The following is a 19,416-nucleotide window of genomic DNA, read 5'->3' on the forward strand; positions in this document are numbered from 1 at the left end:
CTAGAGCCATCCTCCCTTGCTGTTCTGAACACAGATGATTTGAGGTGGGAGGGAAATGGCATAGCCAAGATGCAATGTCCAGCCCAGCCCAGGCGCCAGAGTGGTTTATAATTACAATAGGAATGCTCCCACCACGTTTACATTCTGAGTATTTCAGAAAAGCAGAAAGTGTACAAATGCTTGGTTGGGCAAACACACAGTAGCTGTACACTCAAACTTAGCATATAATTTAGTAATCGGACTGTTTAAATTAAACCACACAAACTAAGTCAATTTGTGGAGCCCACAGCTAAATGGTGCTCCTTAACTTTTTACATTTCAAAACTTCATGAGAAAAAATGCTAGTAGTTGTGGTCTCATTGTCCACCCACAAACTGGTGGCTTATGATGTTCTTTAGACTTCAATGAGATTTTTTTTTTTGCCTTAAAACTAAGTTTATCCATTATTTCAACAGAAAATATGTAGGAAAGATGGAGTGTGAAGATTTTACCTTTCTGAGTCCTTTTCTCTGCTGAGGCTTGTGATGCCATATAAATAGCTGCAGCTGCTACAGAAATCGGACATCCTCCCAGGAACCAAAGTCTAACTCCACAGCAATGCTTTACGTGCTATGTGTGTCGCTGCCATCTGTACTTGTTTAGGAAGACCCAGATTTGAACAAAATCTTGACATAAAAATCACCAGTTTGTGATCAAATCCACACTTGGTTTCCAGAGCCTTCAAAATAAGCTTAAAACACCGACCTTTTCTTTTTTTGAATCCTGGACACTGCACATATTTCTAAACAAAAAGAATTAAAAGGTAGACTTAGCTATGTCTGGTTTCCCAATTCAAGCAAGTAAATTTCTCAATAGGTTGTATTTTTCAGCCCCTCTCTATAAAAGAATGTCACAGAAAGCAGGCACCACCATAAACATTTAAGAATTTTACAAGGTGGTAGAAGTATTAACGTTAAATTAGGCAAATTTTCAAATCATACAAATCCACTGCTAACTGTTCTGCAATGACCATTGAATTGGACTATCTTTGAGAGGAATAACATGGCACAAAAAATGTGTTTCCATTCAATCATGAAGCTGTTAGTTCAAATTTAGATGGAACAATCCCTACAATGCTCCGATCATCAGGCAACACCTTTTAGATACTACTATGGTATTTCAAATATCATTTCTGAATAAATTTAGAAATAGTAACTCAGGAATATCCTTAATGCAATAACTTCTAAGATAGCTTTAAAGCCCAATAGTCCATTTGAAGTAATGGGCTGCATGTAGGAAAGCCTAATTAGTAGACTATTCAAAGTAATTAAGAGAAGTCAAATCAACCTGTAGCCCTTGTTGGGTGATAATTAACATTCACTATAGTTCCATTTCCTGGATATTACCAACATACTCGCTATAACCACTACTAGCTAAATCTTAATCAAATTAAAATAAATATCTTCAATTTGTACAACTGAAAAACTTACCTTTAATTGTTCTAGGAAACCCTCTTGTCTACAGGCTATATTAGAGACAAGCAGAAGCCAAGATGGCAATCAATTACTTCTCCCCTTCAGGCTCTTTCTGCTCATACACTTGCTTGAATAAGTTATGTTGTTTCGACCATCCTTTAAAGCCAAGAAGACTAAAATTTAATTAACTCTAGGCCATTTAAATTAGCAGCAATATCAAAAAATTCATTGTGCTTATTATATTTATGCTAACTTAAGTCAATTGCCAGAGACTAGTTTAAGGAAGGTAGATATGAACTTACAACTATATTCTGGGAAGGGTGATTCTTGTCTGCCATGTTAGTGAAATTTCTTTCTCTATAAAGCATTCATCATTGCTCGATTCAGGAGCTGGCTCATAGTCTCAGCGATTCCTGATACTTTGAATTTCAAATTCATCAAAAACTTGCTGCATCACTGTTGCCTCTGAAAAAGTATACTATTATTGTGAAAAAGCTTGAATTCTATTTCATACTTAATATTTCAAGAAGCCAATTTTCTCAGTTTATAAAACATTTCTAATTTCAAAACTTTTAGTTGGAACAATTACATAAACACAAGTGAAAATCTTTCAAAATCAAAACAGCCTTTCCAAAACTGCATGTGTAATATCTATAACTATCCATAATACTCTAACCCGTGAATCTCAATTCTTATGAAAATCAGAAGATTTGCGGAGAAGGGTTATCAGGACACTTGCAAAAATTTTTCTATCTAAAGAAATTATGGATTACATAAACCATTTGTTTCTTTAAATAACAACCTTACTGTTGAAGTTCGACACCCCACTGGTTAATTGTAGACTAGCACAATTTGCTAGCACTTCTGCTAATAAAGCATTGTTAAACCTAGGCCTTCGTAAGCATGCCTAGGGGCACTAGCATTTTAGCTAGAATGGGAACACACAACAGGTAACAAAAAAGCAATAGTCAGAAGTTAACAGACCTTGCTTAGTGTTATTTGGTGTGGCGATGTAGCAAATTCTCCATATCAAGGCATTCAGATGCATCACATTGCCATACATGTCATCTTCCTAAATGAATACTCGAGGACTAATAACACATATTACCTACAATCCTCCCCAATGCTTCTACCTTAGGCTCCAAGTCCGCCTTCAAGCTGTAGGTGCTGTAAGTGGAGACAGGAGTGTGCCTCACACAGAGATACGGGTACATACTTCCTCTACGTAGGGTGTGCCAGAATCAGAAAAAAAAAAAAAAAAAAATCCATGCCTGAAGGGGGGAGGAAAAACACAAAAACAAAACACACCTTAAGGATTCCCACCCTCACTTCAAGAAAAATTTCTCTCAAATTGGCAATGTCAATGCATACTCCCTGCATGAATCCCCACCCCCATGTCTCTACAATTTACATAAGCATAAGGCCATTGTGAAAAATCTTATCATTCCTGCCCAGTACAGATGGTTTCCGAAGTTAAAAGGAACACCAAATTGAAAACAGCACCTTTGTCAAACAATGCATGTCTGATTAACAACATGGCTCGAGATGTCCAAGAACAACTGCCTTCTAAAGGCAGGAAAAATGATTACTTTGTAATTCGTCTTGAGTAGACCAATCTCTCTGGTACCATACAGCTTATGTCAGATGACTCTTGGAAGCACCTTCCTCTTTATTAGAGTTGTGCCTGGATGTATAACATGAGAATACTTATTTGGAACATTTCAAGAAGCATTCAACAATTTCCACCTTTGATGGGAGTGACATATTGCAATGTGCACAGACAGATACAGAATGTTAGGGAACAACAGTGATTTAGTTACACAAATACAAAACGTTGCACCTATTGCCTCTTCTTGCCTCCAAATGCCTGAAAACCAGCTGTTAACTTTATTGCAGGCCATTCAATTAATTCTTGACTCTGTATGTCTGTGTGATGAGTCCCCTTTCATACTTCCAAAGTAAAGAACTAACAATTCTTTAAATTATGGACAGAAATTCAGATTTTTCTGAATGATCAGCAATCTTTCCTTGCTAACACCTTCAAATAATTCATTGTGGGTAGCAAACAACTTAACTTGCTCACAGACATCTTTGGGTGCTTAGGCAGAACTCATCACTCCAGAGAGAATACAAGTGCTCTCTGTCTACAAGGTAGAAATCATTATAAAAAATAGAAACTATCTTCAAGTGCAAGGAGAAACTTGATTACCTCCTGTTTCAGGCTTTTAGGGAACTTGAGAAACCACTGCCACTCAAACATCTGAGGAAACTTCAGACTCAGTGCAGGATTATTTTCTATTATGAGCCACACAGGAGAAACGTGGACCAACCACCCCTCATCCCAGAGGCTCTTGGTTCTCTAGCATTGATCTGACCGTTGTAAAACACCTCTCCTGTGACAAGATCCCATAATTAACTTTCTCTACTGGACGCAGATTTTGTAGTCACTAATGAAGGAATACCTAGCTTTAGTTACAGAAGTTCTTAGTTTTCACTGTATCATTGCAAGTTAGATTTCCTTTTTAGTGATGATAATCACAATTGTCCATCGATCAAAAATGAAAGACTATTTCCCCCAGTTAAACCTGGTATGGAACACCTTCCCTAACAAGTCAGGCTCACCTATCACATTGTTAAGTTTTATTTTTCAAAACACAATCCTGAACTGAAATTTTAATTGTTTTGGTTAGGAGCTCATGAAATGTATTCAGTGTGCTGGAGGAAGATGGATCGCTGATTTTAGTGGGAAGGTCAACCAGCACTAACTATGTGGGAAACCTTTCACCGTATAAAATGGGATTTCACAGTGCAAAATGCACTTCAGGGCATGAAGTATTAAAGATTTTTGTTTACAGTATCAAAACAAATAGCAAACTCCTACATGGGTCAAACCACTTTGTCAAACTGGTACTAAATTTCCATCTGACTAGTTTTACAACCCTACACGTGTACAATGCAGCAGGGTAACCGTACATTAAGCCAGTCAGAAATAATGTACCCTACAAATAAACGCGGTTGGAACATTCAGGAACTAGGAAAGAATTCCAAATTTGTATTTTTAATTCTGTTATTCCAAAAGAACAGTTAGATAGCATTCCTGATGGACATGCATGCAGTTCTCTCTCATTATCTTGAATATTATATTTGATACAAAATTTCTCATGTAACAGCCTAGTTTGAATACAGAATTTTAACTGATGCCTCTTAAGTATTTTCAGGTTTTTCTGGTATATTCCAAATGTGAAAAATTCTGCAATTCTAAATCTATGTATGATTCCTTAGGGATAGAAAAATGACTGCTGTGTAACTGCATTTACCTTAGCAGCAGCAATGGAAAAGCAACGTAAGTAGCCCCACAACACTATCAATGAGCTTTACTTCTTATCTAGAAGGTTTGATTAGTCGAGTATTTCTTTTTACAACCCCTCCCTACACAAAGATGGGGAGACTGCCAAATCTGGACCATAACAAGTAATTATTGTGATGAATTCAGTTTATACCAAACTTTTTTTTTTATGGCATTCAATTCTCTGCGTAGGTTTCCTGTTGCCATATAAATATGCCCTTAACGTAATATTTTATTAAACATGTTAAACATTTGTATTTTAAAATGTTACCTTGCCAATCATTGTAGTCAAATCCCCATCACTCAAGAGAGGGTTCTGGGTGTCTCCAACTCGAGATGGGTCTTTTGTTGCTTTATCATTGCTGAAAGTTCTCCACTCTGACCCTACATCTATGACTCGGTCACCTGAATTCATAAAAAGTAACAATTTGCATTATTATAACACATTACCTCAAAGTATTTTGCAAACTTTAAGCCTCACTATGCAGATTGCAGCCCTCTGAGGTATCAGCTATAACTAGGGATCATGTCATCCACCACTTGAACAGTCACTTCTGGGATAGTATGCAGTAGCTATTTAACTCTGCAAAACACAAGAGGGGGCAGGAAGTAAAAAAGTGCAACTGAAACTGCAGAGAGAATGTAATTAGCTATGTAGGAATTTAACCAGAATACACAGGGTTAACTTTCCTACTCTTACAGAGTGCCATGGAATTTTTAATGACCAAAAGGAATTAAAACCTTAGTTTCAAGGCGGCTGCTCAAGGAGCCTATTGCCCCCTGTGGGCTTTCTAAGGCATTGATTGAATACTAACTTGAAAGGAAGTGTGTCACCTAACTAGACCATCACCACCACTTCTTGCAGCATCAATTATTTTCCTTAGTATTCTCCCACCTTAGTCCTGACCCAGTCTAACCCTGCTTAATATTACATCTGGCAGCATCACAGGATGTGTATGTGAATATTTATGCATGCATAACACTTAAGGCATAAGTTATCACTGTTAATTCAGACTAAGAAGAAAGAGCTAAACTCATGTTCTATGACTGGACTGTCTGCTTCAGATACACTCGTGTGTTTCTATACCTGCCTCATGTTAAGGGAACAAATGGTAATGGTCTTAGGAACAGTGTGGTTATCCCTCCATGACAGCTTTTCCCACCCCTATTGCTCCACTCCATTGTCTGTCCCAATCTCCTCCTGGACTAGTTATCACCCAACTATATTTGAAAACACCAGCATAGAAGAAAAGGAGAAATTCATTACATATAGCCCAGTAAGACCTGGGAAGTAGCCCAGTTCTCAGTTTATTTTTTTAAGTTTAGAAAAAAAACTACAATGCAATAACACTAATGCGAATACCTAAATCTGAGGTAAGATTCTAGAAGTGTCCTTCCGAATAATTTTAATGTCCAAGCCAAGGGAATGTCTGCAAAAATCAGAATAGAATTGAACTGTGGGAATGGAAGGGAACTCTACAGGTCATCTAGTTCAGTCCCCTGCACTGAGGCAGTGCTAAGTATTATCTAGACTATAATTAGAGTGACTGCATGATACATTTCCATTATGGAAATCTGATTAGTATAAACTGGAGTCTGATTTTTACTCCTGATGAACAGTGCTCAGACCCTCAAAAGCAGCCTTGTAAGAAAGACTAGCATAAGGAAATGTAATTATTGTGTCATTCGGTAAGGATCCAAATATAATGGTGATAACCATAAGCAACTAATAGCAAGAAAGACATTGGTACTTTGAGGAGGTAATAGTTTGCCAAGTTATAAAGCATAAACTTCCCTCAGAAAGACCTTTTAGAAGAACTGTGTTAAGAATAATGGATACAGGCCCAACTGCAAAATTCATAGAAAAAAACCTGTAAAGGCTACGTTTTCTTCATGAAGACCATGAGGAGCATGTCTGAAGTTCATTAAGCTAATCAACTTGAGACAAAAATCTCTTCAGATAACATTGAATATTATTAGTGAAATATCTCCCTTACCAACATAGCATAAGCCTATTTAGCTGTTCAACCCAACAGGTGTCTGTCTGAACTATATTCATACCTATGCATCACCTTGATACTTTACAGGGTGGATAAAAATCAATGATTTAAAAAAAAATTAAATAAAAATCCAATCAGTTTTGATCAAATGCTTTGAGGGGGAAAAAAAACCCTATCATTATAGCTCAAAGATATCTCATCATGAAATAGGGATTATAAATTCTAATTTTATAGTACGACAATATATTCACGTAATGTTTAAGAAAAGTTTTGTAAATGAGTTCCAATAGTTCATGGATTAGGGGCCCAATTTTATCAGGTTCCAGGGGCTTCTGTATAGATTGACCTAAACAATCTTTCTATCTACCCAATGGGACTAGTCTAGAAGATACCATCAGAGATGCTTAGTTTTGCAGTTCTCAAACTGTGGATTTGTCTCCAGAGAACATGCTTGTTAACAGCAAAAATGTTTTTAACTAAATAAATGTATAGAGGGGTGAGAAATAATAGACCTCAACCCTATTGTCCTCTCTAAAAGTGTGAAGTTTCAAAAAGTTCAATGAACAGAAGACGGTTGGGAGCAGAATAGATAAATGTGAGAAGGGAAGGACAGACAGAAACAAAATGAAACTGTTTGAGCAGCATATTCCAGAAATCTTGGTGTCTTTCTGAGTGTAGCCTTCATTGATTTAAGATCTACCATACCATTCTCTCTCTAGAAGGGAAAACCTATAATGGCAGCAGGCCATAAGAGACACCCAGTTTGGGAATAAGAACCATTCAAGAAATAAATGTTTGCTGATTATGTTTTAAAAGAAATTCACACCAGTGAACTGGTGGAAGTCACTTAAGCAACTGGATTCAGAGACTGTTGAAGTGATAATCTCACTTTTAACAGCAGTAGCTTCTTCAGCCGGTGTAGAAAGAATATTTTTCTTCCTTTGGACTAATTCATTCCAAATTGAGAAACTGTTTGGGACCTGAAAAAGCAGAAAAGCTTGTTTTTCTTTTCCAGATTATGAACAAACAGGAAAATTAAGGTGAAGACAACTGAGTTAGCTGCAGAAGCCAATATTTTAAGTTTTCTCATGTTGACCTGGCTGACAGTTGATTTAATTTGTGTTTTGTTTAATATTTTAAACAATTTTAACAAAAAACAAACCTGATTTTTAAAAAACCTGAATATTTAACTATTCAAAAAATCACATGCTTGTTTTGTTAAACTATTATGTTTGCTGTTGAAGAGAAAAAATCCAGAATATACAATGTTTTTTAGTTAAACAAAACAATTTGAAAATGTCTGTCTGGCGATGTTCTCTTCCTAATACAGCATAGGAAGAAAATCCTCCAAATATTAGTGATTAACCTGTTAAACTGGAGATAAGTCATTGGGAGGTGAACTAATAAAGATCTGCTTCAATTACCTTTAGTAAATGAAATAACCAATCATTCATTTTCTGATATAGCTGCAAAATTATTTTGAAAACTTTTCAGATTAAACCACTTTAAAAATGTATAGTGAGTGTATGCCTTCTAAAAATGAAACCTACATCTGAGTTGTGAAGAACATGTATTAAGTTTATAACAACCAATAAGAATGCACTTTTATGAAGAAATCCATGATTAAATCAAGTCTTCCTGACTAGTGATTTAAATCAAATCCACCCTGGATGCTTAATTGCTTTGACACAAACCAAAGAATATAAAAACATCAGCATGAACCAGAACTGCATTTAAAAGCATAGAGGTAGAAGATTAAGAAAATATAGCATGTATGGTGCAAGGAAAGCAGATATCCATCCTTTCTACTACTCACATCTTCCCTCCTGTCATAAACAGATAGTAGGAGTTAATAGAACAGAAGTACTTTATATCTCTTTTAACTGTAAAGGGTTAAAAAGTTCAGTAAGCCTGGCTGTCACCTGACCAGAGGACCAATCAGGGGACAGAATACTTTCAAATCTTGAGGGAGGGAGGAAAGTTTGTGTGTGTGCTGTTAAGTTTTTGGTGGTTGTCTCTCTGGGTTCTTGAGAGTGACCAGACATATGCACACCCAGGTTCTTCCAATCTCTTCTCGATACAGGCTCTTATAAGTTTAAATAGTAACACTAGGTAGCTAAGGCAGGTTAGGGAAGGCTTTATGTTTGTTTTTTTTTGCATAGTGCATTTCGCAGGAAGGGTGTCAAATTTGTACTTGTAACTTAGGTGGGAGGGTATTCCCAGTGTCTAATAGCTGAAAAACCCTGTACCTAACTACGGATCTATAAATTTTACAAAGATAACAAGTAATATTTTTGTCTCTCTTTATTAAAGTTTTCTTGTTTAAGAAGCCATGATTTTTTTATTTTTATCTGGTGAGACCCGCAGAGGACTGTGTCTGGATCACCAGGGAATTTGTGGATGAGAAAGGAGGCAAGGGGAAAGAGAGGTTTTAATTCTCTGTTGTTAGCGAACTTTCTCTCTCAGGGAGAGTCTGAGGAGGGGGAAAGAGAAGGAGGGGAAGTGAATTGTTCCTCTGTTTTTAGATTCAGGAGTCTGAATCACAGTGATCTCCCAGGGTAATCCAGGGAGGAGAAGCCTGGGAGAGGCAACGGTGGGGGAAAGGGTTTACTTTCCTTGTGTTAAGACCCTGGGTCTTGGGAGTCCGCGGGCAAGGTTTTGGGGGGACCAGCGTGTACCAGGCACTGGAATTCCTGGTTGGTGGCAGCGCTACAGGTTCTAAGCTGGTAATTAAGCTTAGAGGAATTCATGCTGGTACCCCATCTTTTGGATGGTAAGGTTCAGGGTGGGGAATTATACCATGACACCCCCCAACTCAAATTAGCAGACAGCATGCTCCTGAACTCTGTAAATATTTAAGTAGTGCTCCTTTTATGGCCTAGTAATAACTTCTCTTCAAGACAACCTCCCCAAATACTGTTTACTGCATCTAAAAAAAGCAAAATGTACTTAGAAGTATTGGCATGGTATAAATAGAACACTGAGTACAGGGCAATGATGTAATAATTTTCCACACAAATGGGACTGACCTAAACGACTCAAAGATCTGCCTCTTGTGAGTTATGAGCCATTCCTGTGTTAATGAAAAAAGTCATCAGCTCACTGCCTACTTTCACAAAATATTACAAATAGAAGACCAACATTACTATGCCAATATAGTAAAAAAGGGTTAACTAGAACAACCACTGAATAGAAGGTGGTATATGTATTTAGATGCAGTATGCAAATATTCCTTACATTTTACATTAGCAAGAAAAGTATGTACTCTTACAAGTAGCTAATTACCAATTTAACTGCAACAAGTCGCTAAAAAAATTAATTTTTTTAAATGAACAAAGCTACTGTTTTAAAAATCTGATGAGATTTAGGCCCACAAAATTAAGTGTGGCCCTTGAATAAATGATAAAAGCTGATAACTTCAAAGTTTTAATACAAGTTGTATATTAAAAAACCCACTGTGAAAAGCAACAGAATTTAGAACTGAATTTTCCTGGCTGAGGCATGCATCCAAATACTGAGCTGAAATTCCTAGGTCTAATCCTACCAAAAGGATTTCCTTGTTTGGAAGCATGGCACTTCATTACAAGCATCAATACCAGTCATTGTTTTGGAAATAGTGAGTCAGCACTTTTGAAATCTTGAAATTTATTTTTAAGTTTCTGCATAGTGATGATTTAAATGGGTTACAACTATTTACTGCAACTATCATAAGTAGTTGAAGAGTATGTACAATACAGGGGAAGGTATACATTTCCTTCTCTATTTTCAAGTCTCCCATTTTATGCAGAATCCCAAAACTGGTTAATACATACTACTGTAACATCAGCTGGAGGCAGTGTTGTTAGGCACTCCATTTAACTTTCGTCGGGAAGACAAGTAAATCTAAGTACTCTCTCCCCTTTTTGGAAATCCTCAGATAGGAGCCGTTCAAGGAAAGCCACTAAACTAATTTAATGAAGTATCTTACAGGACAAATGAATACATTTTGCCTGAAAATTTCTCTCTCCATTCTGTAAACAGCTCTTCTGGTATGCAGCTGCTTTTTAAAAATATTGCCCAAACGTTGAAGTTAATTAGACAAATAAATTCAGACAGTGAACTCCACTTTGATTTTAGGTTACCCAACCTGAAAAGCTCATTTAGTAGAATTCAAAAACTGAAAACAGACTAACATTTGCCTTTTTCCACAACTGACAAATGCAGTGGAGGAAACACTACAGGAATCCGGCATTCTACTCAAGTCAGCATCCAAAATTAAAATGCCACTTCACATTTTTCTTTTTAGGATTTGTTTAAGAAATGTCTAATTGTCACAAACAGTATGTACTGTAGACTTACAAAAAACTGATAGTAAACATGACTTCTCAATGAAGGAAATATTTCTGTAGCAACAAAATTTTAGTGTTGAGAACATTTTATCTGCAATTATACATCTTAAAGGAACACTTAACTACTTTATAGTAATGTACACTACCATTTATAATACCTTATGTGAAACGGTATGCATGTTTATTGACTTGTTTTCCATTTGAAAAATGGGTTATCATCTTATTTGTAATACAAAGAAAGCATAGCTTAAGCTGGAGATGCTTAAGCAAAATAAAGATCAACAGGATTAAAATTAGAACCTAAAGTAACAGATTCACAGTTTACTAGTCATATTGCACCTTGAAATAGTCTCTAAAGTTTCCCCTTGTGGAAATACTGCAATTTGTTTTTAGGTGCATTTTCACTCTTGATGTGCTTTAAGGGAAGCTATAAATTTGCATCAAAAAGAAAGTACACCTTATAGACTTCAGCACTTTACTCTTAAATATGTGCTATTATCAGTGAAATTTGTATTTTACAAGAGCACTGTAAATACAGTACAGAAGCATTTTAAAATTCAATTAAAGTTAATTTTGTTCCTATAGTTAATTAAGGAATGTGCTGCCATCTAGTGATCATTTAAATTATTTCTGTTTTTAAGAGCCGTGATCTTGCAGCATTGAGCAAAAAACGGAATGAAAACCAATCAGTGACTTCTGAACACATCAATATTCTGGAAATCTTTTCCATGACAGTACTCCTTTTGAGAAAAATATGCTAAATGGCAGTCCCTCTTAGAGGCTCTACCAACAGGTAACTAACAATCCTGTATGAAAGATCTATTAGAAATGTCAGTGATTCCAAGTATTCAACATGATTACCTCAAAAAAAAATGCAATTTTACACATTCAATCCTAAAATACTTTTAGACCAAGTACAAGCACGTCATACGTATATGAAATATATCTACTTCTGTTTATGCTAAATTAGACCAGAATCCCACTTTGAAGAGTAAACATCACTACAACCACTCAAAAAGCTTAGATTCAGGTAGAACTGGAGAGCTCATACCACCCCCCCCTTTTGGGGGGGGGGAGGGTCTTTTTTCTGGTGGTTTAAGTCTAGTAAGACTGAAATAGTTCACTTGATATCTTAAATGGAAGAACACTCACTTTAATATTAAGTACCACCAGTTAAATTGACCATTCCTTACTGACTTGATAGGAACACATTTGCTGAAACAAGTAAGGTGTACTGGCTCACTATGAAACACTAACCTACTACTTGACTCCAAACAAACTGTTTAAGAATGGAATGGTTTAAATACAAGCAATTTATCAGATTTTAATTATTAAAATCAAGTAGGAAATCTTAATTTAGATAGTTGATTTTAATCACATTTTGAATTTGTACTTTATTTTTCTAAAGAAAGGCTGATGTTTTAATGGTTACCAACAAAGAAGAATGTTGGTCTGCAACTAAATATAGCTTTTACACTAAACTGGATACCTTTTACTAACCAGGACAAGATGCTATATCTATATAGACACATTTAAGTAATTATGTAATTTAGCTCTTTTTAAAAAAAACAAAAAAAAACACACCACACAATTATGTTAGAAAACAGTGAGTGATGCATTTCTTATTTAACAGATGATTCACTTTTATTTGGGATTTGTATCAAGATCTATTTGGTAGCAATTTGGAATTCAATTAAAAGTGTGTAAAAACATTACTTAAATAAAAATAAAGAAATAAAAACTCTTAAGTGTGCTGGAAGTATTACCTTTAGTTAGTGAATTCAATTGACTGTGCCTGATCGCCTGACTTTCACGATTTTAGAGCCAGCTGATCTGATTCTCTCACCTAGCTTTCAGTCATATTAGAAAAAGAAAAACAAGCTTTCCTGACTTTTCAACTCCCAATCATTTTCTCAGCTTTAATGATCTAGTCATTAAACTGAATGAAATAAAGAAATATTCTCTCTACATCTGCAGAAGAGGCTATTGCTGTCAATAGCTGGTTTAGCACTTTAAAATGGTCCCAGGTGCTTTACCAGTGACTTCCACCAGTTCTGTGGTTTGACTCAAACACTTTGGCCACAAATTTGTATTATTTAAAATTTAAATACAAAAGTTAACAGATTATAGTAAATTTAGGCTTCAACATAATTTGTCCTAATTTCAAATTTTATTTAAATAGGTATATTTTTAAACACAAAGTGTACTTAAAGTTTTTTTAATTTAAATAAAAAATCCCATATTTGAAAACTCTTGATTTTTATCTATCCTGAGCTGTTTGAGTCATAAAAGCATGTCAAGCTCTCAGACTCTTCAGTTCCTTCAGGAGGGAGTAAGTTGGAAAGGTGTCCTCATGCTTCACTCTCAGGCAAAAGTCTTCAAAAATAATAAACTGTAGAGGGTAAGTTTTAATTAAAGAACAAGGTTATAGAGAGTCTTTTCCCCACTGCCAGTGGTCTATCCAGGGTTCAGCTATACACCTTATTTCCTCCATCTCACATGTCATTTTGATTCAAAACAATTGTTTAGCACTCATGTTCTATACTTGTTCAGACTTTTTTAAAAAAAAGTTGAAGAAAACGCGTCTTTTACTTAAATAAAACTTAAAAACAAACGTTTTTGAAATGTCAACCGAAGTGCCTAACAAACAGGCCTCCTATTCACACATCCTACATAAGTTAATGACCCCATGTTCATGCAAAGGTTAACTTTGTTCAGTATGTTTAGAAATACACCTCTACCTCAATATAACGCTGTCCTCGGGAGCCAAAAAATCTTACTGAGTTATAGGTGAAACCGTGTTATATCGAACTTGATTTGATCCACTGGAGCACGCAGCCCCGCCCCCCCAGAGCACTGCTTTAACGCGTTATATCCGAATTCGTGTTATATCGGGTGGCATTATAAAGGGGTAGAGGTGTATTAGCATTCTTCATAATTAATGTACAGTTCTGTAACAGATGCAGATATTAAGTTTTCAATGACACTTTTGACAAGGAACACTTCCTTTGTTAAGGGCTTAGACTAGGAAACTTTGAAAGAAAGCAGGGAAAAGCTTTGGTTAAAAAGCTATCGACTCATAGAATGTTATCACTAATGCACAATTCTCCATCACCAGTAAGTAAAATTTAAGATTTGGCATTTCAAATTTTAGATGTTTACAGTTTTGACTAGGAAACCTTTAAAGTGGAACAGATTTTTCATATGGTATTATACACATACAATGAACATACATTACAAGAGAAGTGAAGAAATTGGAGAGGGTCCAGAGAAGAGCAACAAGAATGATTAAAGGTCTAGAGAACATGACCTATGAAGGAAGGCTGAAAGAACTGGGTTTGTTTAGTTTGGAAAGAGAAGACCAAGAGAGGACATGATAGCAATTTTCAGGTATCTAGAAGGGTGTGATGAGGAGGAGGGAGAAAACTTCCTCATCTTAGCCTTGTTGCTTTAGAACAGCAGTTCTCCAACTGTGGGTTATGGACCTCCTTTGAATGGTGTCACCACAGCTGGCTTAGACTTCCAGGGCTGAAGCCTGAGCCCCACTACCCATGGTCAAAGCTAAAGCCTTAGGGCTTCAGCCCAGGGCAGCAGGACTCATGCTGCAGGCCCCCTGCCTGGGGCTGAAGTCCTTGAGCTTCAGATTTGATCCCCCTACCCAGAACAGTGTGGGCTCAGGCTTTGGCCCTTCTACCCAGGGCAGCAGGGCTTGGGCAGGCTCAGGCTTCGGTCCCCCCCTCGGGGTTATGAAGTAATTTTTGTTGTTAGAAAGGGATCACAGTGCAATGAAGTTTGAGAACCCTCTGCTTTAGAATTACAAAGAAATAATCAAAGCTGTTAATTTAAAATGAACACAGGCCAAACTGAATCTCAAAAGCAAACATCTCACTAATCTGAAACAAAAGGGCAAATCCAAGAAATGGGCTTTCAATATTTACTTCTGATAAATTTGAAACATAGGGTACGTCTACACTACGGGATTATTCCGATTTTACAGAAACCGGTTTTGTAAAACAGATTGTATAAAGTCGAGTGCACGCGGCCCACACTAAGCACATTATTTGATGGTGTGCGCTATGGTCCAAGCTAGCATCGATTTCTGGAGCGTTGCACTTGGGTAGCTATTCCCATAGTTCCCACAGTCCCCCGCCTCCTTGGATTCTGGGTGAAATCTCAGTGCCTGATGGGGCAAAAATCATTGTCGCGGGTGGTCTGGGTAAATGCGTCACTCATTCTTCCCTCTGGGAAAGGAACGACAGCAATCATTTTGTGCCCTTGTTCCCTGGATTGCGCTGCAGACACCATAGCACGTCAACCATGAAGCCATCAGCTTTTTTTTTAAATATGTCACCAGTATGCTACTGATGCGCTGACAGAGGTGATACGCAGCACTCATAGAGCATTCACTGCTTTCGCATGACAGCAGGCGGTTATCAGTCGTTCTGTACCGTCTGCTGCCATTGTAAATTGGCAATGAGAATGATGGTTATCTGGTCGTTATGTACTGTCTGCTGCTATCATGGGTGCCCTCTGGCTGAGGTCGGCCGGGGGAGCAAAGACAAAATGGGAATGACTCCCGGTCATTCCGTCCTTCTATGTTGTGTCCAAAAATAGAGCAGTCTCCTAGAATATGGGCAGTTGTACTAGAGAACCAGTGTATCAGAGAACACAGCTGCTCCATGTCAGATCACAGAAATGACGACCTGCATGCATTCACAGGGGTTCCCCCTGCAACAACCCCACCGTTTGCTTCCTCCTCCCCAACCTCCCTGGGCTACCGTGGCAGTGTCCCCCCCATTGTGTCATGAAGTTATAAAGAATGCAGGAATAAGAAACAATGACTTGTTAGATAAGAGATAAAAGGGCGGGGGAAGGCAGCCTCGCGCTGCTTCAACAGTCCAGCAGACATTAAGCCTGCGGGAGAGGAGCCCAGCATCACGCGCTGTGATAGTCCAGGCTAGTACAGAATCTTTCTTACACAGGAAAGAAAGGGAGGGGGTGATGGAGCTCAGCCCCCAGTTGCTAGATGAGGACAGTACCAGCCGTTCGTACCATCTACTGGAATGACCAGGAATCATTCCTATTTTACCCAGGTCGGCCCCCTGGCCAGCCTCACCTAGAGCAGCCAGGAGCACTCACGGCTGAATGACAAGGACGGCTAGCAGTCCCTACGGCCCCAGTCTGCCACTGGGGAGGGGAGAGGAGTGGATACTGCTCTTCACTGCCACAGCATCGCGTCTATCAGCAGCGTTCAGTAGACATAGGGTGACATTGAAAGAAGTGAAGTAACGATTTCCTTCCCTTTTCTTTCACGTGGGGGGAGGGAGTAAATTGTCAAGCTATACCCTGAACCACACTGGACAATGTGTTTGAACCTACACGCATTGGGAGCTCAGCCAAGAATGTAAATATTTTTTGGAGACTGCTGAAGACTGTGGGATAGCTGGAGTCCTCAGTAATCCCTCTCTCCATGAGCATCCATTTGATTCTTTGGCTTTCCGTTATGCAGCACTGTGTAGCCTAGAGATTTTTTTCAAACGCTTTGGCATTTCGTCTTCTGTAATGGAGCTCTGATAGAACAGATCTGTCTCCCCATACAGCAATCAGATCCAGCATCTCCCATACGGTCCATGCTGGAGCTCTTTTTGGATTTGGGACTGCATCGCCACCCGTGCTGATCAGAGCTCCATGCTGGGCAAACAGGAAATGAAATTCAAAACTTTGCGGGGCTTTTCCTGTCTACCTGGCCACAGCATCCGAGTTCAGATTGCTGTCCAGAGCGGTCACAGTGGTGCATTGTGGGATACTGCCCGGAGGCCAATACCATTAATTTGCAGCCACATTAACCCTAATCCGATATGGTAATACCGATTTTAGCGCTACTCCTCTCGTTGGGGGAAGAGTACAGAAATCAATTTAAAGAGCCCTTATATCAATATAAAGGGCCTCGTAGTGCGGATGGGTACAGCATTAAATCAGTTTAACGCTGCTAAAAATCGGTTTAAACGCATAGTGTAGACCAGGCCTTACAGTTGCTGCACTTATCTGTGAAACTGATGTCAGCTGCACTCATCCTTTTTCCTACAGACACACAAATGGATGCCATCAACCTATAACTAAGGTTACACCACTAAGATAGTATTTCATGATTTTGCTTAGAATAATCCAAGAAACAGCTTCAGCCTGGTTCATACATTATTCAACCTTGTATATAAATTCACACAGACTTGGAAATACTACTTATTAGGCTACAAACCAGAAGGCAAATGGCATATTTAAAAAAGGAACATTAGATGTTCAACATGTTCAACATCAAGTTAGCTAAGAATTACATCCAAACCTTCAGAATTAACAATACTTCAGCTAGACCCATTTAATGAAAATGACATTGTTTATTTGGGTATGCAGGCATTAAAGAAGTTTTAAAAGGGTGTGTAGATCAGTTAATATACAGTGGACTTAAAACAGAATTTCCACAGTAATTTAATAGAGAATTAAAATCTGTTTGCTTTTCATTAGAAGAGTGTATAATAGGTCTTGTTTACAACACTTCTCTTAAAGCATTATTTCTGATTTAGTTATTCTGGAAAGAGATTTTGGCACTATTAAGGAAGATCTTTAACTCAATGTGTGACAGCAGTAAAAAAAAATAATGTTATGATGCTAAAAGAATGGGATAAGAATATAGAAAATTGAATGCCATCGTATAGGTCAGTTGTATGCCCTCTCTTGGAATAGTGTTCTTCTGGTCACTTTCTCAAGAAGGATATAGCTGAAATACAGGGGTTCAGAGACAGGCTAAGGAAGTGATTAAAGGCATAGAAAAAAATCATATGAAGAGAGATGGAAAAGAATGGTACCATTTGCCTTATGGAAGAGAGATATAAGGAGGGACATCAAAAAATTAGAGAGTAATGAATGATAAAGATATATACAGAACATTTCTATTCACACAAAATTCAGTGAAAGTGACTGATGACATTTAAAACTGAGAATCATAGAATATTAGGGTTGGAAGAGACCTCTGTCACGGAGTCTGGGGGTTCCAGCCCTGCCCCCTTCCTGGGACCCTCAGTGACTTTTATCCACCAGTAAAACAGAAGGTTATTGGACAACAAGGAAACACAGGTTACAGCAGAGCTTGCAGGCACAGTCAGAGGACCCCTCAATGAGTCCTTCTGGGGTTCAGGTCCTGTGAGATCCCAGCTAGAAGACCCTGAATTCCGCCCACAGCCCCAAACCCAAACTGTCCCTGCCTTCCTCCTCCGCCCGAACCTTTGTCCCTCCTCCGCCCAGGTGCTCCCCCCTCCCCCCTGCCGAGTCGGGTTACAGCCCCAGCACCTGTCCGTCACCTAAAAACATCCCCTGCCTCCCATTCCCCAGCAGACAGCCCTATTCCATCACACCTCTCCCCCCTTCGGACCGTCAACAACTGTGAACTGAGGGGTCACTCTGCCAGTGACCTGGGGAAGTCAGGGCCCCCTCTCCGGGACAAACGCGTCCGCTATCAGTTGACACTCCCTTCACATGGACCACTCCATGTCATAGTCCTGCAGGAGCAGGCTCCACCTCAGCAAGCTTGGCCGTTGGCTCCTTTCATCTGGTGCAGCCAGGTCAGGGGAGAGTGATCGGTGTACACGGTGAAGTGTCGCCCAAAGAGATATGGCTCTAGCTCTTAAGGCCCACACCATGGCCAGGTTCCTTCTCGTGCCACGCTAGTTTTGCTCCCGGAGTAGCAGCTTCTGCTCAGGTACACGATGGGTGTCTCTCCCTTTCATCCTCCTGCATTAACACCGCCCCCGTCCGTGTCTGAGGCGTCGGTGAACACCATAAAGGTTTGTCAAATCTGGTTCGCCAGAATGCGGCCCTGACCAGAGCCTCCTTCACGCGCCCGAAAGCCTCTGATGCTCGGTCCAGATCACCTTGTCTGGCTTCCCCTTTTTGACAGTTCAGTGATGGGGCCGCGCTACGGCGCTAAAGTGGGGCACGAACTCTCGATCAGTACCCGCCATCCCAATAAAGGCTGGACCTGCTTCTTTGGTTTGGGAGCAGGCCAGTCTCTGATCACCCGCACCTTGGCTGTTCCGGCTTCAGGCAGCCGCTTCCCACCCGATGGCCCAGGTAAGATACTTCCGCCATCCCACCTCATTCTCAGTTCCTTTACGGTTAACCCCCCTCCCGGATTCGGTCCAGGACTTGTGTAACCTGGGACACATGTCCTCCAGGTTGGCTTGAAGACGCAGATGTCGTCAATTAGTGCCACGGCAAAACTTCCATCCCCTCAGTAG

At 38.9% G+C, this 19,416-nt stretch overlaps 1 protein-coding gene across 1 annotated transcript in view; it reads right to left on the reverse strand.

The window, feature by feature from the left end:
- Window positions 1-19,416, reverse strand: part of GTF2B (general transcription factor IIB) — a 31,584-nt gene that overhangs the window by 7,608 nt on the left and 4,560 nt on the right. The window contains exon 3 of the mRNA XM_075067781.1: window positions 5,072-5,205. Within this exon, the coding sequence (XP_074923882.1) occupies window positions 5,072-5,205 (134 nt within the window). The remainder of the gene's footprint in view (window positions 1-5,071; window positions 5,206-19,416) is intronic.

Source organism: Chelonoidis abingdonii, chromosome 7, assembly GCF_003597395.2.
Source record: "Chelonoidis abingdonii isolate Lonesome George chromosome 7, CheloAbing_2.0, whole genome shotgun sequence".
Taxonomy (NCBI): domain Eukaryota; kingdom Metazoa; phylum Chordata; order Testudines; family Testudinidae; genus Chelonoidis; species Chelonoidis abingdonii.